This window comes from Mirounga angustirostris, unplaced genomic scaffold (genome assembly GCF_029215605.1).
Source record: "Mirounga angustirostris isolate CCGP_5_RB_7025 unplaced genomic scaffold, mMirAng1.0.hap1 SCAF_10, whole genome shotgun sequence".
Taxonomy (NCBI): domain Eukaryota; kingdom Metazoa; phylum Chordata; class Mammalia; order Carnivora; family Phocidae; genus Mirounga; species Mirounga angustirostris.
Window position 1 is genome coordinate 107,347,803 of NW_026991718.1, and position 26,571 is coordinate 107,374,373.

Below are 26,571 nucleotides of genomic sequence, written 5' to 3' on the forward strand. Positions count from 1 at the left end.
GGAATACTTCTTGTCTTTGTATGGCTGGTTCCTTCTCATTGTGTAGGACTACTCGCAGACTGTTCTTCCTCATTGAGGCCTCTCCTCCAAAACTTCCTGTCACATCAGAAAGGTCAAATAGCCCTTGCTATGTATGTTTGGTGATTTGTTTGTCTACCCTCACAAGAAAGCAATCTGCTTAAAGATAGGGCTCTTTCTGCCTTGTTCATCACTGTGTTCCCAGTGCCTGGTGCAGGGTAGGCCTGGAGTATAATTTTGTGTAGGAATAAATAAGTGGTATTGGTCACAGACCTAGCTGGAGGGGTTTTATGAATTATGAAGTCTTTATGCATTTTAATTTGATATTAATGCTTCTGCTCTTTTTCTTCACAGCATGTTATGGAAAGCAGCCATTGTACTCACTAGAGGAGTATCAGTTCAGTATCGCTACTTCAAAGGGTGCTTTTTAGAACCAAAGGTATGTTTTCTTTTATCTAGTTTCCAGTTTCTTTAACAAACTTACTTCTTTTAAAAAGCAACTAATTTCAGTTTGCAAACATTGAAAGTAATGAGTTTGTTTTGATCAAATAAGGAAAACAGAACTCTAGATTAATAATATTTTAGTGCTAAAAAGCAAGCAAGTAGCCACTTCAGAGGCAGACGATGTCTGCAGTGGAATTTTTAAAAGACCAATAGTAAGTATACTCTGCAGTATTCTTGTTATGAAATTGGTTTTAATGATAAATGAGTGTTCTCAGTAGCTGTGCTTTTTCTGTAACTTTTGTAAACCTGTTAGTAACCAGTTAAAAGGGTTTTCTTTTTGTTTCATTTTTTAATCCTTATGTGGTATAAATACATTTGAAAGAGTATATAGCCAGCTTTAAGTGAGTAATCATTTTAAAAAATTATTTCACAACAGCCATCTCTTAGTGGCTGCATTTGTTTTAACTCCTATCAAAACTGAAAGTCATTCCTCTTAGATTTTTTTCAACCATGGTGTTGATAGATTAGGATCTTTTCTGAAAGCCTTTGGAGTATCTGTAAAATCTAATCTGCTTGCTCACAATGATTTATTATTTTGGGATTGTTTTCATATTTAGAAAAGAAAAAAAGTTGATTCTTTCCCTCTTATTTTAAAGATGCTTATTTCCTGAAAGGATTCTTTTCCTTCAGATTTTTATCTTTGAGCACACTTAGGCTGCATGTGAGCAGGGGTTTAGGCAGGAGTCTAGGAAGCAGAACATGGATTAAACCGTTTTAAAATTTTATTTCCCTTTGGGATCATTGAATACTTGTTACATGTGAAAAATGCAAGCAGCCGCTGTTACCTCATTCTCTTAGCCACCATTACAGAAAAGAAAAAACTGACAAAGCCACTTCAGCTGTCTTTTGCACCTATTACGTTTCTTATTCCAAGAATATATTGTAAATACTCAGTGATTAAAATTACATTATGGTTGATCATCGTGTTGGCTTATCTTGACAATAGTCTCATTTTAATGACTTAAGATCATTTGTTTGGCATAAGGGTTATGCATTGTGGCAAAGTTTTTCAGTTTAAATTGAACAGTTGTGCAGTGATAAGTAGGTCATAGCACTCGACATTGAAAGTTTATTTGAGGATCCTGGTATGTGAAATTTGTAGTATGTGAAATCAACTAAATTTTACTTAAAGGGGCATTTGGACAAGAAAAATCAAAATGCGTCCTTTGGGCATAGTTTTCTAAAGTAAGACTATTGTCAACATAGATCAAATTAAGCCAACCTACAGTATTTTCCCTCTTCATTGAAAATGTAACCAAAAGCAGCAAATCAGTCCAAACTGCCTTTCTGAAAAAATTGGCAAGAAGTCTGCTTACAGTAAAAAACAAGTTTTTCCCCTTGTAATACTTGCAAAAGTTTACAGTATGTGTTGGTGAGTGTGTTTCTTTAAGTAGGTGCTCTGTATCGTGTACACATGTACCGTGTGATGCAGGGGCTGCCATGGTAAGTATGTTTTTCATGGACTAGAGTAAATAGCTACATAAAATCCCATGCATATAGCTAGAGGTTTTTTTTTTTCCCACATGCCAGCTTAAAGTGACACTTTTCTTTTAAAAGTTGGTGGCGCTCTTTAAATGAAACATAATTTTAAATAGAAATAATTATGAAACTTTGTCTCAGTTGTGCATTGTCAAATGATAAAACTAATGTGCAGAGAATCTTAAATTGTAAAATGTAAATTATTGGAATATATATTTCATGATTATAAAGAATGATGGGAAAGCAAAGTAATTATGAAACATTGAAAAGCTGAAATGAGTAATAAGATTAATTTTGCTGAGGTAGTCTACCCAAGCATTTGTAGAGCCTAAGCTAAAAATCCTTGCGGTCTTGTCACTTGACCTTCATATTTCAGTTTTCTTATCTATAAAATGAAGGGCTTGGGCCATAGATTTCTTAGGTCCCTTCCATTGCTAAAATTTTATTGCAAATAAATAAAATTTTACCATTCATATTTTCTCCTCCGTTTTTGCTCTTTCTGGCATATTCTTTTTAGCTTAGAAGAGTCTTGAAGTCCCTTTTCTCTCAACTTTTCATAGCTACCTATTGTCTTCTACTTTGTAGAATTAGAATGAGGTGTTAATACGTTGAATTTTAAATAATTTCACAGGTGACAAATCAAAATACTATCTTGAACATAGCAAACAAAGGTTGTAGATATTCTTGGAATGAAAACACAGGTGGGAATCTGCAGATGGTCCATTTAATTTCACATCTTCACCAGAAATAATTTTTCAGTGAACATCAATTAAAACCTTTTTTTTAAAAGATTTTATTTATTTATTTGACAGAGAGAGACACAGTGAGAGAGGGAACACAACAGGGGGAGTGGGAGAGGGAGAAGCAGGCTTCCAGTGGAGCAGGGAACCCAATGCGGGGCTCGATTCCAGGACCCTGGGTTCATGACCTGAGCAGAAGGCAGACGCTTAACGACTGAGCCACCCAGGCGCCCCCAATTAAAACTTTTTTTTAATCCATTTCCATCCTTCTATACTTGTGGCCAGAATTGATGATGTAACCTGATACTGAAATGTTAGCCAATTTGTAATAATGTTGTCTGTGATTTCCCCTTCATTTCAATGGAAATAGCTTTTTATTTTCCGGTAACTTACTCTGTTTCTTATTTTCATAGGTGTTCACATTCACTCATAATTAGATTTGTTATAAACCCTTACTTTGTTCTTAATCTCCCTTGATTTATGCTTTAAATCCTTTAACAAAAGAATCAATCATCTGTGATAGGCGCACATCATTGTTTATTTTCAGAATAGCCCAGGTATCTTACTTCGTGTAGCGGTTTTCTTAATAAAATTCTTCTGGTTGCTAAATACCCTCAGCTGTTAATCTCAAACTTGAACCATCTCACAAATGTCTGTCTGCCTAGCTTTCTTCACCTCATACTTATTCATAAGTGACCATTTTTCTTATTAGTCTTTTTAAAAATCATGATTTTTAAATGACTGTTGGTCTGGCCTTGCCATCACAGATAAAAATTCCTCAGAGCCCTTTTTACATGTACCTTTTTTTTTTCCCCCAAAATGGGGAAAGACAACAGTAAAATTTTGGAAGCTACATTTTTCATGATATTTGAAAGCAGTGATACTACATGACTAGTTGATAATTTTCCTACGTTGTTTGTTCAAAACAAAACAGACCAAAAACCTCAGTCTACATATTGTTTCAGTGCTTGATGTAGCTGAGTAATGTCGGTCATTGTTTAAGAAAGCAGTCATTATGCTTTTCTTTCTTTGCAGAAATAGATTATTTTGTGTTTTTATTAATATGCTTGTTTTAAAACATTTCAACAATCATCTGATTTAATATATGTTAAATTGTGAAACAACTCTATCAATACTATTGATGGAATAATGTCTTGGACTGGTGATGTTACTTTTTTCTTCAAAGATCCACCTTGCACTTGACTCCAGAGTGCTTAAAATTATGGCAGCCTTTTATAGAATGGAACTGTTCTTTTTTCTAAGATCTTGAGGAATGAATGAGTTTATTACATTTAGCATATTAAAAAGGATTGCATGTTTTGGAGTCATTACTGAGATTTTTAATTTCCTAGTGCTCAGGGCTTAAATATTTAAGACGTTCAGTAAGCTAAAATTGAAGATTACCTTCTAAAGTTTAATATAGTAGTATAATTTTGAAAGTTCGCTGTATTTTAAAACTTGGTAGATTTTTTTTCTTTATTATAACTCTTTGTTGTACCAACAAACATGGATTTGTAGTGTGAACGCTTGTATACCCAATTAGAAGTCATCCTTTGAATCAGCTCTTTGGATTGCTCCTCAAACGCTCCATTCTGTTCAAGCCTAGGTTATTTTATGCTGTGAGTAGTGGGTTTGCTACTAAAGCAGATGAGGGTGGAGTTATTAAAATATTATTAAAATATGTTTTCTACCAAATATTTTATCCACAAGGCTATTCTGACAGGATTAGATGTAGATATTATAGTCAACACTTTGTAAAGTTCCCCTGACACTGAATTGATACTAAAACAGAAACAAACTCTCTGTTCTTCTATCCACTTCTTATCCCTGCTGATATTTAATAGTATGTTCCTGGCACCCTTTGAAGTCACCTTTGGTTAGTAACTTCTATAAGAATGTAGATCTATACCATCTTTGTAGCAAAGAGGAAATTTTTGGGGGAAGGCAGGTGTGCAGGGGACATGAGAGGAATGGGGGAAGGGTATAGGTTAGATCTTTCTGGCTACTCTGTTGCTAAGAAACATTGTTCCTTTCTTAATGTATATATTTGCATCTTTTGAGGATCAGAAAGTTTGATGTTTAAGAAACAAATTCAAAAAAATGTGACGGGAAAGTCGTAGTAAAAAACATCTAGCAGATGTAGGATTAAATGTATCTCCCTTTTTTTTAGTGTAAAGGAAATGAAATTCATTATATTTAAGATGAGCGGTTTCACAGTAAAAAAAATTTTTTTAAAACATCTGCCCAGTCTGCCAACTCATAAGTTGAACCCTTAAAACAAGGAGGTATTCAGCTAGAGAAAATGAGGATTTGCTATCTTATCCCATTTGCTGTATGATTTGAATGAATATCTAATGCTATTTTAATTTTCAAAGTTCAAAAGTTTGCAAGTTTTAAAAAAGATTTCAATCTCTGGTTATTTTTAAGTAGCGGAATATCTCTTGCATTTAATTACTTAATGTGCCTAATTTGTCTCATACTCGTTTATTATCATTTGGCACATTTATTATTAATCAATATTGAAACCTGTAAAATGATTACAGAAGAGTATTTAATACCATCTAAAGGTGTACACAATATATAGAGAGAAGCTTATATGTTCTATGCTTTCTAAGAGTATGTAATATATGCCTAGAAAAGGGCTTTTGAAGATTATGTATGAAAATATCAATAGTGATTATCCCTAAGTGGTGTGATAATGAATGATTTTTGTGTTTTCTTTTTGCTTTTTTGTATTTTATTAAAATGTTTTCTGAAGATGTGAAGAGAAATGTAAAATACCTTGTAAGGTTACCGTTGAAATTTTGCTTCTAAAATGTCTATTTAACGGTTTTGTTTCGGCACATAAGTTAGTCAATTTTTTTTTTAATAATTGGAAGAAAATTAGGAAGCATTTAGTTAGTAGTTAGTCCTTTAGGTGTACATAGGGAATCTTAGTTGATAGTTCATTTTTGTTTTTAAATTGCTGTAGATGTTAACATAGAAAGCTTTATTTTCCCTTTTAGTAAGAGGACTTGATAACAGAAGACTATTAGAAGTATGTATGAGTTTATGAACTGTAAGACTAGATGGTAGTTCCCTTTTTGTCAGACTTATTCTTCAAATTTACTCATGCACATGTACTTTCTTTTAGGGTTTTCCTGTGCTTTTTAGAAACACTGGTTACTATGATACAAGAAATCTGATGTTCTTCCTGTTATTTACTTACTATAATAAAGAACTTTGTTATGCCCTCTAGTTCCTTGTGATCATTGATCTTGAAGTACTTGTACCTACTATTCCTACTATCATAGAGTATAGGCTTTTCCCAAACACTTGGAGAGTTATTTGAGATGACTTTATTCAGTTATAATACCTCATTGACCACTGACAACCAAGCATAAAGTATATTTGGTGTTAACTTTAATTTATGGGAACAGAACATCAGCTAAATACGAAAATTTCTTTAAAACAATTTGGAGTATCGTAGGCAGATTTAAGAAAGGGTTTAAGATGGTTTTATGTTGCCAGTTTCATCTCCTTTTTCTCTGTTTACTGCCTCACTGTCCTTTTCTTCCAGCACTCATAATGTTTTGTGAGATGGTACATTCCGGATTTTTGACATATAATATTGATAAATAACAAGATGAATCTTTTGGTTTCATATTTAGTATAAGATTTAGGCCACAAACATCTAATGGAGTCATGGGTAGAAAATAAGATATAAGAAATTATTGCAGACGTTTAACTTTTAAATTGCAGACTATCGGTGGTCCATGCCAAGTCATAGTTCACAAGTGGGAGACTCATCTACAACCACGATCAATAACCCCTTTAGGTATGGGCATTAACTGCATCTGTTTGAGGCATATGCATAAAGTTACTAATATGCTGCACAATGGCTTAGTGGGATTTAATAAATTTTTATTCTAAAGTTTAAGGTCAATGCATTGTCAGTACTGCAAATTTCACTTAGCATATCATGGATCTTTTAAAACTAAACAGTTCTTAATTGCCTTTCTTCATAAACTTTGTTAGAAATGCTTGCCAAGTTATTTTTATTTGGGGGGATTAGATTAATTTATTGTGGAATATTTATTTTCATTTGGAGTAGTTAACAAAGTTTGTAAAATAGCATTATTCTTGACTGAGCATCCACAGCTTTATTTGATTACTTGCTCAGAGAGCTTAGAGAACATTTGAGGAAAAAATTAATCCAAAACAGATTCTTAAATTTTTAACTTTGAATTTAGTAAGAGCAATAGAATAAGTTAACCTATTTATTCTGTGTGGTTTTTTTTAACTAGTAAATACTTGATTAAACTTGTATGAATGCATTCAAATTTCTTGGTTGTAGCGTACATATTTTCTTCCTGATTTACTTAAATACCTGCTGGCTGTGTTAAAATTGATACTCAGATAGTTGGTTTTATTTTGCTCTTGTTTTTGTTTTTTTTTTTTCCCCTAAAACATCATTCAGTTTTCTTGTGCCAAAAAATGGCATTTCTCTTCATACAAGTATTTTTAAATGTCCTTTTCCATACGGAGATTAAAATTTGAAGTTCATTTCATATACATAAATTACCCACTTGGACTCATCTGTATATTCACTCGTGCTGAGAACTGTATCTTTTAGTTTCTAGAGAAAATTAGAATTTAAAGATATTAAATGGCTTGCTAGTAGCTATCTTAGATTAGAAAGTAGTGAGAGATCCTGCTTTACCTTGTGGCAAGGACACGTCTTGTTTAAACAGATATTTCATTCCATCCTCTTTATTGGATTTTCTTTTTATGTTTTAGTACATTTTTGATAGTATATTTAGAAATTTCATGAGTAGTGTACTTTAGAATTACAATAGTCCCATACTGAGGTTAGAAATTATTAGGTATTAAACATTTAAAAAATAATTTGCGTTTGGAAGCATCTTGCAGTTAAATATATTTTCTTACTGTGAGAAGTAGGATGTTTGTTTCTGGTCTTTTAAAAATTAATTTTATGCTTTTGGGAAACATAACCTCTAAACTTAAGAGCTGCGTGAAATCTACCAAGAATCTTTATTGGGAACTATCACACCTATTTTGACAAATATTTCAGACTTATATTTAAAGTTAAACTGGGAAAGGAAGTAGCAGGGAAGATCATTAGTGTTTTACTGAAGAGGGTGGGGCTTACCAGCTTTTCTTATTTAGCTGAAATTTCTGTTAGAAGGGAATGTGCTAGCACTTATTCTTTTTGTAGTTCTTCACAGCTCTGTATATACAGGTAAGTTTGTGCTGTTTCTAAAGCTTGTAGCTGGCTATAGAGAATAGTTGGGATTCGAGGAGAATTACATTTTAGATAAGTTCAGAATATGCACTACATAAGAATAAGCATTTTAATTGTGCCAAGACCTTTGGTTTAAAAAATCAACCAGGAGATATTGTTGTCCAGCAGCCTGTCTCATAAATTGGTGGGTGTAGAGGTTTGTTCCAGGGCCTCTAGAGCACCTCTCTGAGGAGTCTTCTTTCCCTTCCTTGTAACACCACGAATCATCACCAAGTCTGTAAGAACTTTTACTGTTTGATTACCTCCTTAAAAGGGAATTCTTGATTGAGGGCTACAATAAATATGCTTATTCACTTTGGGCTGCTTTTAAACTTTAGATTTCATATTTTAAAAATCCTTAATGTAGGTAATTTCTCAGTTGTTCATTCTGTATACATCATGAGTTTTAACTGTTTTTTTTATTTTCCTTCAATTCTAGAAAGTGAAATTATTATTGACGATGGACAATTTGGAATCCACAGTAAGTGAGATTTAGTTTTGACAATTTTTACTGATATGATTGAGATGTTACCTTACATTTCATTAGAAACAGCACAGGGAAATATGACTGTATGACACTGAAAATAGAGACTAGATCCAAGAAACAAGTACATTCTGTTAAATAATAGTTTCCAGTATAATCCTTAAGCTTTAAAAAATGTTATCCTTTTGGTTTTTCACTGGTGACTTCAGGTGTATGAATTAATATACTTAATTTAAGAATATACGTAACTGTTAACATATCATCACTTTTTAACCCTTATGTTTAGTATTAATGTTTCTAAACATTCTAAACTCTTAGGCTAGGTTTGTGCATTTTGTGTGTATATGCATTTACAGTAAAATCCAGATTGAGCAAAATGTTCCAGTAATTCTCCTGAGACTTTAACAATTAATTTAGAGTAGAATAGACAATCCTTTTACTTCTGAGTATGTTGAAAATGTCATGCATTCATTTATTTTTCTGCTTCACTAAATACTTTATCCTGAGGGTTCACGTTGTCTTCGGTGACTGGAATTCTCACAGTAGAATAGTGTTATCATGCTAGAGCTGCATTTTTATTTTAGATCATATACTATAGAAGTCAAAGATATAAAGGGGGTGAGCAGAATGTGTGCTTGCACTGACTGTGAACCAGAGATAAATTGCTGATACTAGGTGCCTATGTTTATGCACCTGAGAAATGTACATGCTTTGGCAATATTTGGATAGGAATTAAGCTTCTTTTCCTTAATTTTATTTGGGATTATTTATATAACATTATAAGGTAGTCTAAAATACTTGCATAGCTTTAGTTTTAGTGCTTTGGAGTCTTGTTCTGTTTATTTACAAAAGATGGTATTTATGCTACATGTTTTAGAGAGCTTGTTGGATGGAGAAGTAGCTTTCTCATGTCCTTAACTGTAAGGCATGACATCATATTCCTCTATTGTATGTTAATATCTATGCAGTTACAAAGGCAGGCATTTCTTTCCTCTTTTGTAGTTCTCTTAAACTCAGCTTTAGTTAGCTGTCAGGATGGAAAACCGTCTCTCCAACTTTGTCCATTTCTGAGAACAGTTTAAAATTAAGAGAGGATGGTGGTTTCTCTTTATTTTTAAAATTTGATAATTATTGAAACTTTTAAAGTTATACCTAAAGAGAAAAACTTCTGGTTTTTTTTAAGTCCTGTTGATAAAAAAGTTAGGTCCAAAACAGTTGACAGCTTTCTGGTATTTATGAACATTTTATGACATATGTTAGCAGGAAACTTCAAGTTAAATAATGCTAACACAGTGTTATCACAATCCTGCCATTTATGTTAGAACTTATAAGGCGAGAATAAAAAATTGGCTCACGGTTTTGTTCTTAACCTTCTCATGTCTCAAGCTCCAGCTTTAGTGGTAGAACTAATTTCAGCTGAATAGCTCATATGAATGACGCTTTGGAAGTGTGACAGTGGCCCTCCGTGGAACAACCGCTAGGTTAGAGCCAGTGAGGAATGTGGTATTCTTTCAGAAATTGATGCTATTACCTCGATAATGGACTCGGTACGAAATTTTAATTTCCTTGAGTTGTTAAATGTGGCTGCTTGTTAACATTGAACTTTTTTCCCCCCTACTTCATATAAAAGTTTTTGAGTGATAAATTTAAGACTACCTGTGTGTTTGCTTTGGAGAGAAGTTCCAGTGATACATAAACTGTGTATATTAAAATGTGAACATGAACTAGATTGTTTCAAAAAAGTATGTATAATAATTACTGTTCTTCATATTTACTCTGCCAGATGGTGTTGAAACTCTGGATTCTGGATGGCTGACATGTCAGACTGAAATAAGATTACGTTTGCATTATTCTGAAAAACCTCCTGTCTCAATAACAAAGAAAAAATTAAAAAAATCTAGATTTAGGTATGACCATGTGTATTTGTTACTTAGGCTACTTATTTTTACTAATGCTGTAGATTTCTGACCCATTTGTTTTTAGCCTTTAAGTGTATAAATTAAGAACATAACACACTTATAGGTGTTATATTTTCTTATTGAAGGGTCTTGTGAGAGTGAACTGCTTCCCTGACTCAGATTGTTCCAGTTAAACTGGAATTCTCTTAGTATTAATTGCTAAATTTGAAACCAGAAAATTTTCTTTCTATATAGATAAGTGATTTCCAAGTGTATGTATCTTTGTGGTTTCTACCATTCAAAATTTCTTTTTTTTTTTTTTTTTTTTTTAGGATTTTGTGTTTATTTATTTGAGAGAGAGCCTAGTGAGAGAGAGAGAGAGAGAGAGAGAAAGCATGTATGTGAGCTGGGGGAGGAGCAGAGGGAGAGGGACAAGCACATTCCATGCCGAAATCCCATGATCTGAGATCATGACCTTAGCCGAAACCAAGAGTTGGACATTTAACCTGCTGAGCCACCTAGGTGCCCCCATTTAAAATTTCTTAGTGTAGCAATAGTTTGTTTTAAAATTGATATGACAGAAATGAATTTGTGCTAAATGAGGGGATAATGGTATAAACAGAGAAAAATGATTATTGGAAATATACTTTGGTGTTCTAAAGTGTTCCTATGGCTTGAAAATGAAAATTTCATGAAGAAAGGTAGCAGTGATCATGGCAGTTCCAGATTAGTTTCTTCTTACTCCTATATTAAGAATAGATTTCAAGCTTTGTGTAAATAACTACATAGTGAGTAACTTTATTTTTCTGTAACGTCATCATACATACCTTTAAGTGAGCTGGCTTCTCAATGACCCAGGCAGCCCTGTCATTTGAGTTTTTATAACTTACGGACTGAGAGTTGTAAGTCTTGGTATGTAAGGCATCCTTTTCTGACAAAATGTCAGGGCTGGGTTGAAAGGGCCATTTTCAGCAACTGAAGTAATTAATAATACAATACTTAGTGTCTTTGTCATAAAACTTACAAGATACTGCAGGTAATAACCCATAAATTGCTTAAATACTGTAGTACTTATCCCAGTCATAAAATTAAAAAGGGAAAGGGTGAGTAACACTTCACAGTCCTTTGCATTGGTTGTTCTGAGAGGAAGTGGAAGGTTTTGGGTGTACCTTATCTTTGTGCATAGCGTATCTAGGCCTTTTTCATACATAATTGAACCCTTTTTTCTTCTAAACTTTAAATTTATTTATTTATTTATTTATTTATTTATTTATTTGAGAGAGAGAGCACCCACATGAACCCTCCCACCCCCCCCAGCTGGGGGGCGGGGGAGGGGCAGACTGGGTGGCTCAGTCAGTTAAGCCTCTTGAGTTTGGCTCATGTATTGATCTCATGGTGGTGAGATTTGGCTCTGTGCTTGGGGTGGAGTGTGTTTAACATAATTGAATCTTATTTACATGTGAAAAGAAACAAATTGTGTTACAGCTGTAAAGTGTCTTCTTAGAATAAGAACTTGAGGGGTGCCTGGGTGGCTCAGATGGTTGGGCGCGTGCCTTCCACTTGGGTTGTGGTCCCTGCTCAGCGGGGAGCCTGCTTCTCCCTCTCCCTCTGCTGATCCCCCTGCTTGTGCTCTCTCTCTCTCTCTCTCAAATAAATAAAATCTTAAAAAAAAAAAAAAAAAAGAAAAAGAGTAAGACCTTAAAATAAGGATGACTGTAGAAGATAAAGATAAACCAGATGGTTGGTTAGGCTTATGAAGATTTTTTTCTTTCTTGACTTTAGTTAAGAAATTAATAGATAATTAATGGTTGGGTTCTGCTTGCAAATTTCTGATTGCAAATGCATACTGAGTCCTATACCATTCTTGTTTATATAGAAGTTATTTTGAGTGTTAGTATATATTATTGTGTTAATCAGGCTTAAATTGGAATATTTTTGTATAACCAAACTTTGGTGGACTCTACAATAAGTAACTGATTGCTACTGAAATAATTGTGTATGGGGTACCTGGCTGGCTCAGTCTGAAGAGCATGTGACTCTTGATCTCAGGGTCGTGAATTTGAGCCCAGTGTTGGGTGTAGAGATTACTAAAAAATATATATAATAGTAATATAAACTATTAAAAAATTGTGTATAACTAGAAATTTGTGTTCTGACCACCTTTTCCCCCCAAATTCGTATTTAGTGATAAACTAAACCTCCATGAGGTAGGAAATAAATTGATCTGCAAGAATATCAGGACTTTAAAAACTTAGCAAAAGCTTATGCATTTTATTTATTTTTTAAAGATTTTATTTATTTTTTTTGACAGAGAGAGAGAGAGACAGCGAGAGAGGGAATATAAGCAAGGGGGAGTGGGAGAGGAAGAAGCAGGCTTCCTGCTGAGCAGGGAGCCTGATGCAGGGCTTGATCCCAGGGCCCTGGGATCATGACCTGAGCCGAAGGCAGATGCTTACAACTGAGCCACCCAGGTGCCCCCAGCTTATGCATTTAAATAAAATATTAAACATGCTGTTCTTTCTAATGAGAAAGAACCAGCAAGTTTGTTGTTTTTTTTTATTATCACCAAGTTTTAAGCAAGTTTCTCCTTCAGTTGACTCTATCAATAAGTGGAAAGACAGATTATAACCACTATAGAGCTATTTGAAGAAAACCTTTAACATAAATGACTAAAATTTGTTGATAAATCCCTTTAAACTTGAATTTTTTTGGGGGGGGGTAAATGCACATTGCTGTTAGCAGAATAGTTATTTTTATCTTTGTGCCTTATTGCTTATTTATTACTGTCCAAATGTGATCTCTCTTCATATATCCTGGTAGAGAATGTTCCTTCAGATTCACTAATAGAATCAGTTATCCAGAACTATTCTTTTTTTTTTTAATTTCTTTTATTTTTTAAAGATTTTATTTATTTCTTTGAGAGAGAGAGCAAGAAAGAGAGAGAGCACGAGCCGGGTGGAAGGGCAGGGAGCCCCATGTGGGGCTCGAAACCAGGACCCTGACATCATGACCTGAACTAAAGGTAGACGCTTAACTGACTAAGCCACCCAGGCGCCCTGTTTGTTTCATTTAAAAAGTACTTCTATGTAAATACATACACACATGTAAAAAGTGTGCATGCATACAAATAAACATTTAATGCAGTATATCTTTTTTTAATAATGTACTTTTCACAGAATACCTGGACTCACTGTGGTAAGGTAGAAGAAAGGTGAAAATTTTTAATTTACAGCCTCCAACTCTATAGTCTTTTTATGTACACTAACAGAATATGATTCAGTTTGGTGCTTGTTTTATACATATATTCTTTTGTGAGACTTTTCAAAAGAAGTTGAGATAGCCAGTTACAAATGAGATAATAGTAATGGTTCTATAGAAAAAGAGTTACTGAAAACAACCTTAGGCATAATGAGCATTTATCTTGTTTTAGTTCCTTGCAGAAGTATATGTAGATAAAAACATCAGTATATTATAAAACACACTAATGCCTTAACCAATAGTATGTGTAGTCTTGTATAATACCGTATTTTTGTTACTTGAAGGATTAGCATATTCAGGGAGCACTTTTTAAAGTTGGCATTTAGGTAACACTTGTATAAGTTTTCCTTTTCCATTTTTTTGCATTTCATTATTTTTTCCATTTGTGTAGGGTAAAGCTGACACTAGAGGGCTTGGAAGAAGATGATGATGATAGGGTATCTCCCACTGTTCTTCACAAAATGTCCAACAGCCTAGAGATATCCTTAATAAGCGACAATGAGTTCAAGTGCAGGCATTCACAGCCAGAGTGTGGGTATGGCTTGCAGCCCGATCGTTGGACAGAATACAGCATACAGACAATGGAACCAGATAACCTGGAACTAATATTTGATTTTTTTGAGGTGAGTAATTTTTTCACAGAGGGAGTTGAGAAAGAGTGCAGGCATGGGTTTATTTTTATATGTTTTGATTTTTATTTTAGTCTGAGTGTAAACCCATGATTCATACATCCTTTCAGATGTTTGTCTATACATTTTAGCAGGCTTAAAAAACTTGGAGTTGATAGACTCAAGTACTATAAAAAAAATTCAGCTGAATTGATGTTTTACATCAAGACCAGATGTCTTAATATCTGTGCCTGTTCTTTTTTTTTTTTTTTTAAACCAACGTGGGGCTTGTACTCACAACCTCGAGATCAAGAGTTGCGTGATCGACCGAGCCAGCCAGGTGTCCCTGTGCCTATTCTAAATATAAATGAATAATATCCAAAGGAGCCTCCAAGAATAGAGGGACGAGTGGACGTATGACTCTTGATGGGCCGCCCAGTGTAACTAACATGATTGAGTCCTCCTCATGACTGAAGTCTGTGGTTTATTGAGGCATTTTTATAATAAGAATTCCTAACAGCAGACTCATTTTTACAACTTTGCTTGATAGTATAAATATGTACAAAAAGAGTTGCTATGAAGATTGTGCCAGGTTGTTCAGAATCTGCTACCAGCTTTCCAGAGCTCCTGCGACTCAACATGAGACCCCTCTGGCTTGGGGCGTTCAGGGGTTCTCGTCTTCATAAGTCAGGCTGGGTCCTTGGCTAAGGTCCTCGCTTTACTCTGCCCAGGTAGTGGTTCTGTGTACTGCTTTCCATAGGCTCTGACTCTTTGGCACTTCCACTCCCATTTCCATTAGACGAGAGACCTAGCCACAGTTTTGTGAAAATAGCGGAATACAGGATGGATTTAAACCCACAAGTAACATTTGTTACACTTGTTAAAATCATTATAGTCTTTGAATTATTTAATTTGATGATGCCTTTATGCATCGCCTTTGCAACTGGCTTTTTGTATGAAAAAGCTTTTTGCATTGTATGAAATATAAAGTGTTTCCTTTCAAAAAGCTATAATAAAGAATTTTATTTTTAAAAAACCTGTAATTCGATCTTACCCAAATAATAAGATCTGTGAGACTTTATTGTAAAAATGTGAGGTTTTGGTTGAATGTTTCCTTATTTCTTAAGGACCTATCTTCTAATACTCTCTTAAACGTCCTAACTTGCTTTTCATTTGTTTAGCAGTTTTGGAAATACTATTTTATTCGTAGACTAGGCTGATAAAATATCCAGTGTAATCTCCAAATGAGTATTCAGTTTCCTAGAGAGTTAATTATCCCTTTATGTTCTCTGTGGTAATTCATTTTTAGAGAATATAATACACATTAACAGCTCACTACAGGTGTATTTTAGTCTTTGAATATGAAGAGACTTAGACACTTTGTCAGTGTTTTAAATTCATCTGATACATGTTAAAGGATCAGAAGCGCCAATCAACAGAATTATGACTAATAAAGTACCATATAAAATCTTAAAATATTATATACTAAAAGAAAATGTATCATTTATTTTACAAAGAATCTTATCTAAATTACCTGAATATAAATTTGATTCCTATTTATTATTGATCTTCCTCAGTAGATTCTGAATTAATTTTAAGGGAGTTTTTTGATCTTTAAATGGGAAATACTGAAGTGTAAGAATGTGGATTATTTTAAACCTCATTTTTTATTTCAGGAAGATCTCAGTGAACATGTAGTTCAGGGTGATGCCCTTCCTGGACATGTAGGGACAGCGTGCCTCTTATCATCCACCATTGCCGAGAGTGGGAAGAGTGCTGGAATTCTTACTCTTCCCATCATGAGCAGAAATTCCAGAAAAACAATAGGCAAAGTGAGAGGTAAGCTGGGAGAAACAGAAGGGCCCTTTATAAATGAGCAAAGGTTAGGTTCGAATTTTAGTTAGCTTCAAATTGAGTTTTTGAGAATGGCGTTAAGTTAATAATTTGTTTTTGGAATATTAACTACTACAATAGCAATAAGGGACATCTGAAATTTTCTGGAAGCTTTACTATGAATCAGTTTTGACTTGTTTTCTATTTAATAGAGATTGATAAAGTTGATTCGAGGGATATTTAAACGTAAATACCATTTAAATGCTCATCGTGGCCTTTTTAATCAGCTTTATCTTTATTTCTGCCCCCTTTTTTTCTATGGAAGTTGACTATATAATTATTAAGCCATTACCAGGATACAGTTGTGACATGAAATCTTCATTTTCCAAGTATTGGAAGCCGAGAACACCATTGGATGTTGGACATCGAGGTGCAGGGAATTCTACAACAACTGCTCAGTAGGTTGAATATTTGAGCGGTATTTAGCATTTGGTAGCTTGCGCATGATAAGGTTCCATTGGTTTGGCCCACTAAAGGTCAAAGGATCCCTTTATTACCTGGGATTTAATGTAATTTAAATTAAGTAGAGACTAACTCACTCGTAAGACTCTGTCTGGTCAGTGTCTCTAATATCTACCGAACTCTGATGCCAAGAGGGACATTAAAAAGAGAAGGCCGAGGAAAAGCTTGATGCAGGAAGCAGCCTGAATCTCAGTGTGTGTTGTGGTCCCAACCTTTGGCATGCTTCCCTCTCTGGGTCTCGGTTTCCTCACCCGTTCTTGATATCATTTCCATACTGCCGACCTGCTGGGTGTCGTCAGCCTTTTCCCATTCCCCCGGTCGGCCAGGATGAAGTGCTCTGAGGCACCATTGCAAGGGGCAAGTCTCTGTGTCTCTTCTACTTTATGCCACTGCAAAAGATTGTTTTCCTTGAGTGGTCACCTCACTTGGGGAGGTATGTGTGGGTGTGGGATAAGTTTATATTCAGTTTATAAGTACCTGCAGTCATTAGAGCTTGCATTTATGGAATAAATGCATATACCCACCAAGTGATGGTCACAGTCTTAATTTGGGGATGGCAGAAGGAGCTTCAGCATAGAGAATATTGAACTGTTTCCATTGTTAAAGATATAGTTGGCTTTTTTTTTTAAAGATTTTATTTATTTATTTGAGAGGAAGAGGGACAAGCAGACTCCCCCCATGCACAGAGCCTGATGTCAGCAGGGCTCCATCCCAGGACCCTGAGATCCTGACCTGAACCTAAGTCAGATGCTTAACGACTGAGCCATCGAGGCACCCCAGTTGGCTTCTTTATTACATTTGTTTTCTTTATCTTGTCTATAGTGGATGATAACTGTATTTCTATATATTTCTTCTCTTTCAGGCTTGCTAAAGTTCAAGAAAATACTATTGCTTCTTTAAGAAATGCTGCTAGTCATGTAAGTGACCTTCTCTTTTTTTGAACAACTTGGGATCATTGGTCCAAAGATAGCAAAGTAGAGAAATGTGGGCTTGGGGAATCTTCCATTAATAGCTTAAAAAGGTTAAGTAGGTTAAAAATGCATGCTCCTTCTGAATATGATTCTAAGCGAAGATAAAGTATCTCTGAGCATTTGTTTTTAGATTCTTGGTGAAGATTGTGATGAAAACTATAGAATCATTAGCATGTTTGAGATTACAGGTTTTTTTGTTTGTTTGTTTTAAAAGATTTTATGTATCAAGAGAGAGAGCCAGAGAGCATAAGCAGGGGGAGGGGCAGAGGGAGACTCCGGGAGAAGCAGACTCCCCACTTAGCAGGGAGCCCAACGTGGGGCTCAATCCCAGGACCCTGGGATCATGACCTCAGGCAAAGGCAGATGTTCCACCGACAGAGCCACCCAGGAGCCCCTGAGATTACAAGTTTTGAGTGATTGGAACAAGAAAAACAATCCCCATTAAGCAATGCTTTTCATTAACTGAGTATTGTGTTCACTCAGATACTTTGGAAATAATGCTTACAGAAGGATTTGATGGTGGTTTTAGGTAACGCTTAAGTCTGTCAGTTTATGTCCTGCATACCAACTTGATTATGTTAAATTTCTTAATTCCTTTTATCCATTTATAAAAGGTTAGAGTCCATTTTTTAGCTTTCAATTTTTTTCAGCAACTACAGCTTGACATTTTTAATGAAGAAGATTAAAGATTCCCCTGTCTCCCCCTTCTGCCTTGTACCTGACTGAAAAACCTCATGCTCTAAAGTTAAACTAGGGGGGAAATGGAGGAGAACAGCTCATTCTTTAATTTTCATTTTCTCCACAGTGTTCTCCGCGTGCCTTACACTTTGCCTTTTTAAATAGTTCAGCAAGTAAACTTGATTAGTGTGATGTTTAATTTTATTACTTATATGAGCAAACATCTATTCTAAGACATGCTTTTTTCATATTTGAGCATCTCTACAATTGGTTAGGGTTTTACAACTTTCTTAGCCTTGCATCCTGGTGTCATGGGCAGCATTCTTTCCCCTTTTAGTGGTATATGAAGCATATTATAATTCATGACATTTTATTTTAGTGTTTAAAAATATTAATAGTGGATTCTTCTGTCTTTTGTTGAAAGGATGGATATTAAATCTATGAGTGTTGGGGGCTCTAGTTCATTATTTGGAACCAGTTTCAGTTCATTGTAGCTAACTATTCTAAACATTGGTTTATTAGCTGTAAACACATGAAGATCCTGCTAAGGAACTTTAGTGTCTACATGTCCTTTTTTTTTTTTTTAAAGAGAGGGAGGTGGGAAGAGGCAGCAGTAGAGGGAGGAGAGAATCTTAAGCGGCTAGCACAGAGTCCGACACAGGGCTCGATCTCACAACCCTGAGATCATGACCCGAGCCAAAATCAAGAGTCAGTTACTTAACTGACTGAGCCACCCAGGCATCCCTCCGTGCCTTTTGAGAGAAAATTTCATTAAGCTTTTTTTCTTCCATGTTCTGTTGAGATCCTTTGTAAGTCATAAGGATCACATTTTAGAATGCCATATGCTAGTTATTAATGACTTGTTTATTTTAATGTTAAAAACATATCCTTGAAGGGGTGCTGATATGTTATTGGCTTATTTCTTAAAGCTCACACATGGATTTTGGGATCAGGTTTTCTCTTGCAGTAAAATTATCTTCGAAAGGGTGGTGATCCTGTAAAGTTAAACATTTAAACTACAGAGCTATAATTTGTTTAATCAATATAACTATTTAAGGATGCTAGGGTTTGTTCTCTTTGGTAGAAACGCTTTTTTTGTTATTGTCTTGTTTTATAGCACTAGAAGGAGCTAAACTTATTTCCTGTTTCAGAAATCATCAAGGAAATAGGCTTCGATTCTAGTCTGTGATTCACATGTGCTCACAAGTTGGACACCCCTCTGTGCCTAAAGCTTGGGGAGGGGTGGAAGCATGTCATCTGTCCTTACACAAGCACTTCTCTGGGCTACAGGAACATAGAATGCTCACACCTTGTTTCCTTTGATCCCAGCCAGCTCTCTTTCAGTGAATGCACACCTTTGTGGGTCAGTTTATGTTCTCAGCTTTATTTGGATTAATTCCTATGTCAGAATGGGTCCGACTTGGAAATATGCAGCCTTAACTCATCCTCGTCATCCTCCCTCCTGTTGAGGCTCTGTCAGGAGATTGGGCTTGTGCAGGGCCGTTCTTGACCCCCTTGCAGCTTTCTGTCTTTTCAGCAGCACCTGTCATTTCCTCTTGACTCTGCTTTTGGGGTTTTTCCAGGAAAGGCTGGAAGGTGTGCCGCTCAAGTGCACCAGGGTGCAGAGCGGAGACATTGCGGCTTTTTCCTTTCCCTCCTCAGCTTTGAGGGTCAGCTGTCTGGCCACGGAACTTTGGGGCAGTATGGCACAAGCTGGTCCCGCTGCCTGTTTCTGGCAGGCTCCATTTCTGCTAAGGGCAGCAGCAGAGGTCACAGGCTGGCCACTGCCACAGAGCGGCCCTGGGGTGTGTTCACGTGGATCAGTGTGCCCATGTTTTTGCCGGGAAAAAATTGCTTGTGCTGTCATAACGAAGAACAATAAAAAAATTGTAAGAGAAGGAATTACTTTTTAGCGAAAGCTTGAAGCATAACATTAATTCATAAGGAAGTTTTTTTGTTTTGTGTACAGGTCTATGAGTTTATAGTGAACAGTGAATTTCTTATATCCTTGTAGTTTTCGATGTATTGTGGGCCAGATAATGTTTTTCAAGTACCTGTTTCCTTTATTTCTGTTAGGGTGCAGCCTTTGTAGAATTTGATGTACATCTTTCAAAAGATTTTGTGCCTGTGGTGTATCATGATCTTACCTGTTGTTTGACAATGAAAAAGGTATGTTGAAATTCCTTCCATTTCATTTTATTTATTTTTTAAGGGGAGGGGAGGGGAGAGAGAATCTTAAGCAGACTCCGTGCCCAACGCAGAGCCTGACACGGGGCTCGATCTCACAACCCTGAGATCATGACCTGAGCCAAAATCAAGAGTTGGACGCTTACCGGCCTTAGCCACCCTAGTGCCCCAAAATTCCTTCATTTTAAACTCTTACAGTTAGATAGGTTTAAATGCTAGGACGTTTGTTTTACATATATGTGTAGAGTTATTTATTAGGGTTGATCAATTCATTTTTTTGGTCAATTACTGCCAATTCTTTCCTCTGTCAAGCTCCCACAACATCGAGAGAGTAAGGAGATGGGAGTAATAATTGCCTAGAGTGGGGTCTCTGTATTGCTGATTTGCTTTCTTCTACTATCTAACAAAAGGACCTTCCAGGTGGCTTCTGTATCAGTCTGCCACTGTTCTGTATTGAAGCAAGAGAGGAAGCTGTCAGAGAGTCTGTTTTCTAGCCTCCCTTCTATTTCTGCTTCAAGCTTTTCCTCAGATTAATAGGTTAGTATGATTTGGCCAAAAAGAGAAGAGCCACAGTGGGAAAGCACTTTGGAGCCAGGTAGTGGAGGGCCTCAGGAAAGGGGTGTAGATTTAGGAGCTAGGAAGATGTGACAGACTTTTGAGTCAAGAAGGGAAATGTTCAGGGCGCCTGGGTGGCTCAGTTGGTTAAGCGACTGCCTTCGGCTCAGGTCATGATCCTGGAGTCCCTGGATCGAGTCCCGCATCGGGCTCCCTGCTCGGCAGGGAGCCTGCTTCTCCCTCTGACCCTCCCCCCTCTCATGTGCTCTCTGTCTCTCTCATTCTCTCTGTCTCAGATAAATAAATAAAATCTTTAAAAAAAAAAAAAAAAAGAAGGGAAATGTTCAGAACTAAACTTCTAGATGTAAGTACCTGATGTAAGGGGAATTTAAGAGGACAGAGACTAGAGACAGGGGGAGTGGTAATGTGGCCAAAGATACAGTAAGCCTGGACCAGTGTGGAGATAGAATGGAGAATGGCATGATGGAGGAGAAAGTCCAGAAGGAGATTTGAAAATATATATTGTTTCTTAAAAATTGTAATCGTTGTGTGAACATAATTGTGATAATTGCATAGTGCTTAAACTTTAGTGTACAAATTAACCAAGTGATTTCTTAACTTAAACTAGGAGGGGGCGCCTGGGTGGCTCAGTCGTTAAGCGTCTGCCTTTGGCTCAGGTCATGATCCCAGGATCCTGGGGATAGAGCCCCGCATCAGGCTCCCTGCTAGGCGGGAAGCCTGCTTCTCCCTCTCCCTCTCCCACTCCCCCTGCTTGGGTTCCCTCTCTCTCTGTTAAATAAATAAATAAAATCTTCAAAAAAAATAAATAATCTGGCAAATATACAACTCTTAAAAAAAAAAAAAAACTAGGAGGGTTCATTTGGCATTTTCTATAAAACTATTGGGTATCATTTTCCGCTGAGGTGATTTAAAGTTAAGGCTAGTGTGCTAACATATAGGACACTACCAGACACAGTTGTTGTGGTATATATGGCAAGGTGCCTGGCTCTGCCTGCTCGTGGATTTGAATCCGTCATGGGGGTTTGGAATACTATGATGTATGGAAAAGCACACTTCCACTTCTAGAAGTGGACCCTGCTGTTTTTGCATATGTGAAGGGGCTAGGCTATAAGTCTTTGTTGGTAGACCATAGGGGCTGACCGTTCTCTTCCATAGCCTTAGGAGAGAGAGGGAAGGAGATGCACCTACTTAGATAATAGAGGTAAAATAACTTAGTAGAAAAGCAGCAGATTGTTTTGCTCTGGGGAAAAAAATCAATGCAAAAGTGGAACAGGAAGAAATGGAGCAGTAAAGATCTTCGTAACCAAGATTGAGGTCAATCAAGCTGTAATTTCAAAAAATCTATGAGTTAATTGAAAAGTATCACTGATACGGTTTTCACCAGACTTTGTCTTGCTCTTAAGTTGAACCTGGATGAGTTAGAGAATGAAAGTAACAAATTGTATGTATTTTTAGTTTTAATTTTTAAGCTGGTATTTTCCTTAACAAAATCAATTCATGTTCATTGTAGAACTGCAGAAGATTATGACATGAAAAAGAAATCTTCCTTTCCCCTTTCTCCTTGGTCACACTTCCTTACTCTTAACAGTTTCTTGTGTGTCCTCTAGAAGAGCCTTATGCACAGGTTTATACCATATGTATGTGAATGAATATAATGGATTTTAGCATATTTGTTGATTGATGATTTATTGGTGGTCCATTAATTCATTTCCTTAAGATGGGGTGCCTAAATAGTGTGGCGTTTGAGATGGTAGTAAAATCTAATAAAACAGATTTGTTCATGGGGAAAACATTTGTAATAGATTAGAGTTCCTGTTAAGATTAGAGTTCCTGTTAAATATTACTGCTTAAAACTAATCAGACATTTTTTTCCCATGACCATTGATTTCTATGGCTATTTTTAACCAAACTTAAGTTTAAAAGGCTTAGAAACTTATTGACAGAAATTAATCCTTGTCTAGTCCTTGTACATGTTGATTGCCTAGTCTGTAGCATGGATATATATATGTCAAATAAAATGTCAGCAGCATGACAGGAAGTAAGGAAAATGGCTGATTTCTGGCTTTCTTCTCAGTATGTCTTCAGGGCCCCATCCTCCTCCCAGCTCTTTTTTTCTTCCAGGCACTCCCACCTACATCAAAAACGAAAACCAGAATTTAAGATCTGGAAGATGGTGTTTAAAAAGGGGGGCTCCCCTGCATGGGCTTGCTGCGGCCTTTGAACAGTTGTTATCATTCACTAAGTTGGGATGTTAGGCCTGTCTAGGGTTAAACATTCAGTGATAATTTGAGGCCTATTTTTCTCTTTATTTTCTTTTTAGAAATTTGATGCTGATCCAGTTGAATTATTTGAAATTCCAGTAAAGGAATTAACGTTTGACCAACTCCAGTTGTTAAAGGTAGTAATGATAACATAAAATGTAAATGATCTTTTAGTTTTAGAATGATTTATACTTTGTGTATGTTTTCTTTGTGCATGGAGATGACTATTTAGCATGAGGAGAGTGTATGCTTTGGTTCTCTGTACTATTAGGAAGAATGGGTTTGCGCTAATCCATCTGTCTTCTCTAACAGTTTCCATGGACCCTACTGTTTTTGCATATGTGAAGGGGCTAGGTTATAAGTGTGTTAGTGGACCATAGGGGCTGACCCTTCTCATTCATAGTATTAGGTTGCCTTTGGTCCACATTAGCCCTTCTTTATATAACTATTTTACAGTTGCACTTTTATGCTGTCCTTGGTTTTTATACTTCTGTCACTAAGATCTTTTTATATTTTTTATACTATGTAATTTTATATGATCACTCTTCCTGTTCTCACTAGATACCTATATAAATGGTTGATTGAGTATAAACAGTTCTTAAGAATTTTTATATTCTTCTTCCCTACTTGGGTATTTGATCATGATCTTATGTGTTTGTATGCACATATAAAATATATATAGCGGTTAGTGATTATTCTTACTAAACTGATAATTCTACATTTTATGGTTTTCTTTAACTTGCTAGATTTTCAAGTTACAGTTCTGTTAACCATATCTTCATAAATTAAGGCTTTTTTTTCTGATTGCATTTTGTGTGTGTGTATGTTTTCTAGCTCGCTCATGTGACTGCTCTAAAATCTAAAGATCTGAAAGGTATGTACTAATATGGAAGCACTATTTTCATTTCCCTTTTTTTTTTTTTAACATACCCTTGGTCATTTTAATATTGGGCTATCTAAATAATTTTACAGACATGAAGTCTTTACATATATTAATTTTCAAATGCATTTATGTCATGTGTATAGTAATTATGAGTTTTTACTTTTATGAGTTTTCTTAGCTTGATGATCAAAGTTTTTTGTAACTTTGTACCTATCATTTTTTCCGAACATTCTTAACCAAAGAAGAAAGTGGAGGGTATATCAAGTATGAAAGCTGGCTCTAGAGCCAGGGGTTAGAATACAACTCTAACATTCACCAGCTGTGACCTTGGGCGGGTTACTTTACTTTAACTACTTTGTCCCTCAGTTTCCCTAAAACTTGTCCTGCCTACAAAATCCCTTTGTAATTGTAGTTGGCACTCTCATAGAACTTCGTAGTTTGTGCCATTCATTTGAGGTTTAATGGCTCCTTTTTTTAACCGTTTATTCTGTAGATGTCCTATCTCTTCAACTAGAATGTAAATCTCTCTAGGGTGGAAAACATGTTTTTGTATTCCCCAAGACACTTACAATGCTCTGTATGTAGTAGGTGCTCATTAGATATTTATCTGCGGTTTTGATAACAGGATGGTTGGAATGACTTTATGAAGATACTGTAAAGTGTTAAAAGAGTCCAAAGATTATCCCCAGAGCATTGGTATGACTTTGTAGGCTTTATAGTTATTTCATGACTGTTAATAATAAAATGAATTTTATTTATTTATTATTTTTTATTATTATTTATTTAGCCGGAAATTTTTATATGACTTTAGTCTTTGTAGTACACAGTGTTTTTTGTTTAAATCTTTTTTTTTTTTAGGATTTTATTTATTTATTTGAGAGAGAATGAGAGGGGGGAGGGTCAGAGGGAGAAGCAGACGCCCTGCTGAGCAGGGAGCCCGATGCGGGACTCGATCCTGGGACTCCAGGATCATGACCTGAGCCGAAGGCAGTCGCTTAACCAATTGAGCCACCCAGGCACCCAACAGAGTTTGTTTGTTTGTTTTTTTAAGAAAAGTTTGGTGTGCCTGGGTGGCCCAAGTTGGTTAAGCGGCTGCCTTCGGCTCAGGTCATGATCCTGGGGTCCTGGGATCGATGCCCCACGTCCGGCTTCCTGCTCGGTGGAGAGCCTGCTTCTCCCTCTCCCTCTGCCTACTTGTGCTCTCTATCGCTCTGTCAAATAAATAAATAAAATCTTTAAAAAAAAAAAAGGAAGAAAAGTTTGATATTTAGTTTGATGTCAAATTTTTTTTCCCTCTTGGAACAAAATTCTATGTGTCTTGAGATATAATCTATTTTAAATTAAATGGTGGGGTAACAAAAGCACAATTTTAATTTCTCTTTAAATTCTCTTAATTTCTAACTTCGGAGCTGATTTTGATATTTCAAATAGAAGCCTTAGCAAGAGGACACAGCTCTTAATTCCATTGAGAAATAACAAATCACTGCTGGTGACTACTTTGTAAAAAGTAGTATTATAGTGTTTGTAAGAAAATACTCACTGTTGGTGCCTCAAACCTGTGTTTCTGTGAAATGTTGCAAACTAGTTTTCATATTTTAAAATATGAAAACTATGTTAAGTATTAATTCAAAAAGGAGGTCTTAATGGTTAAACATAAGAACCTTCAAAATACTGCATATGAAAGGATCTCATAATTACCTCTATCTGCGTCTTTTTTTTTTTTTTTTGTCTTAAGAGTTTAGGATAAGATCTTAGTGATAAAATGGTATTTTATCTACTGAGTTTTTGTAATTTAAATTTTCAGAATCTGTGGTTGAGGAAGAAAATTCGTTTTCTGAAAATCAGCCGTTTCCTTCTCTTAAGATGGTAAGTTCCTTAGGGAAACTAGGACAAGGCTATCTCATTAATTCTGTTATAACTAAGTAAGTTATTTTGGTCTCTTAGATGGGCACTAAAAGGCTGTGTCAAAGACAGCATTTATATAAACTTGTCATTGATTCTTTTTAGAGAAGATATATTTTTGTATGGTGTACCTATGCTACTTTTTAAGAGTAACCTATCTGCTCAAATGAATAAAAATCCCCACCTCAGTGGGTTAATTTGGTAAGAACAGAAAATTCACATATTTCTGTATATAAACAAGAAATAGAGGGCACAGAAAAAGGGGCGGGAGGGACGTGTGATGGTGGAAGAGCATTTTTACAATATTTAAAACTGTTCCGGGGCGCCTGGCTGGCTCAGTCAGAGGAGCATGCGACCCTTGATCTTGGGGTCATGAGTTCTAGCCCTATTTGGGTGTAGAGATAATGTAAATAAAAACCTGAAGGAAAAAAAAAAAAAACTGTTCCTTAGCTTTTAGAGAGAAATGAGATTCTCTAACCAAAGAA

The 26,571-nt window shown here is 35.8% G+C and overlaps 1 protein-coding gene across 4 annotated transcripts in view; it reads left to right on the plus strand.

Annotated features, from left to right (window-relative positions):
- The window catches only part of GPCPD1 (glycerophosphocholine phosphodiesterase 1), a 54,376-nt gene that overhangs the window by 13,644 nt on the left and 14,161 nt on the right, over positions 1–26,571 (plus strand). For all 4 annotated transcript variants that reach the window (XM_045885419.3, XM_045885421.3, XM_045885420.3 and 1 more), the window contains exons 4-15: positions 373–457; positions 6,483–6,558; positions 8,465–8,506; positions 10,293–10,416; positions 14,057–14,288; positions 15,950–16,112; positions 16,432–16,564; positions 17,491–17,545; positions 20,354–20,446; positions 23,361–23,438; positions 24,136–24,175; positions 25,989–26,050. In XM_045885419.3, the coding sequence (XP_045741375.1) occupies positions 373–457; positions 6,483–6,558; positions 8,465–8,506; positions 10,293–10,416; positions 14,057–14,288; positions 15,950–16,112; positions 16,432–16,564; positions 17,491–17,545; positions 20,354–20,446; positions 23,361–23,438; positions 24,136–24,175; positions 25,989–26,050 (1,183 nt within the window). The remainder of the gene's footprint in view (positions 1–372; positions 458–6,482; positions 6,559–8,464; positions 8,507–10,292; positions 10,417–14,056; positions 14,289–15,949; positions 16,113–16,431; positions 16,565–17,490; positions 17,546–20,353; positions 20,447–23,360; positions 23,439–24,135; positions 24,176–25,988; positions 26,051–26,571) is intronic.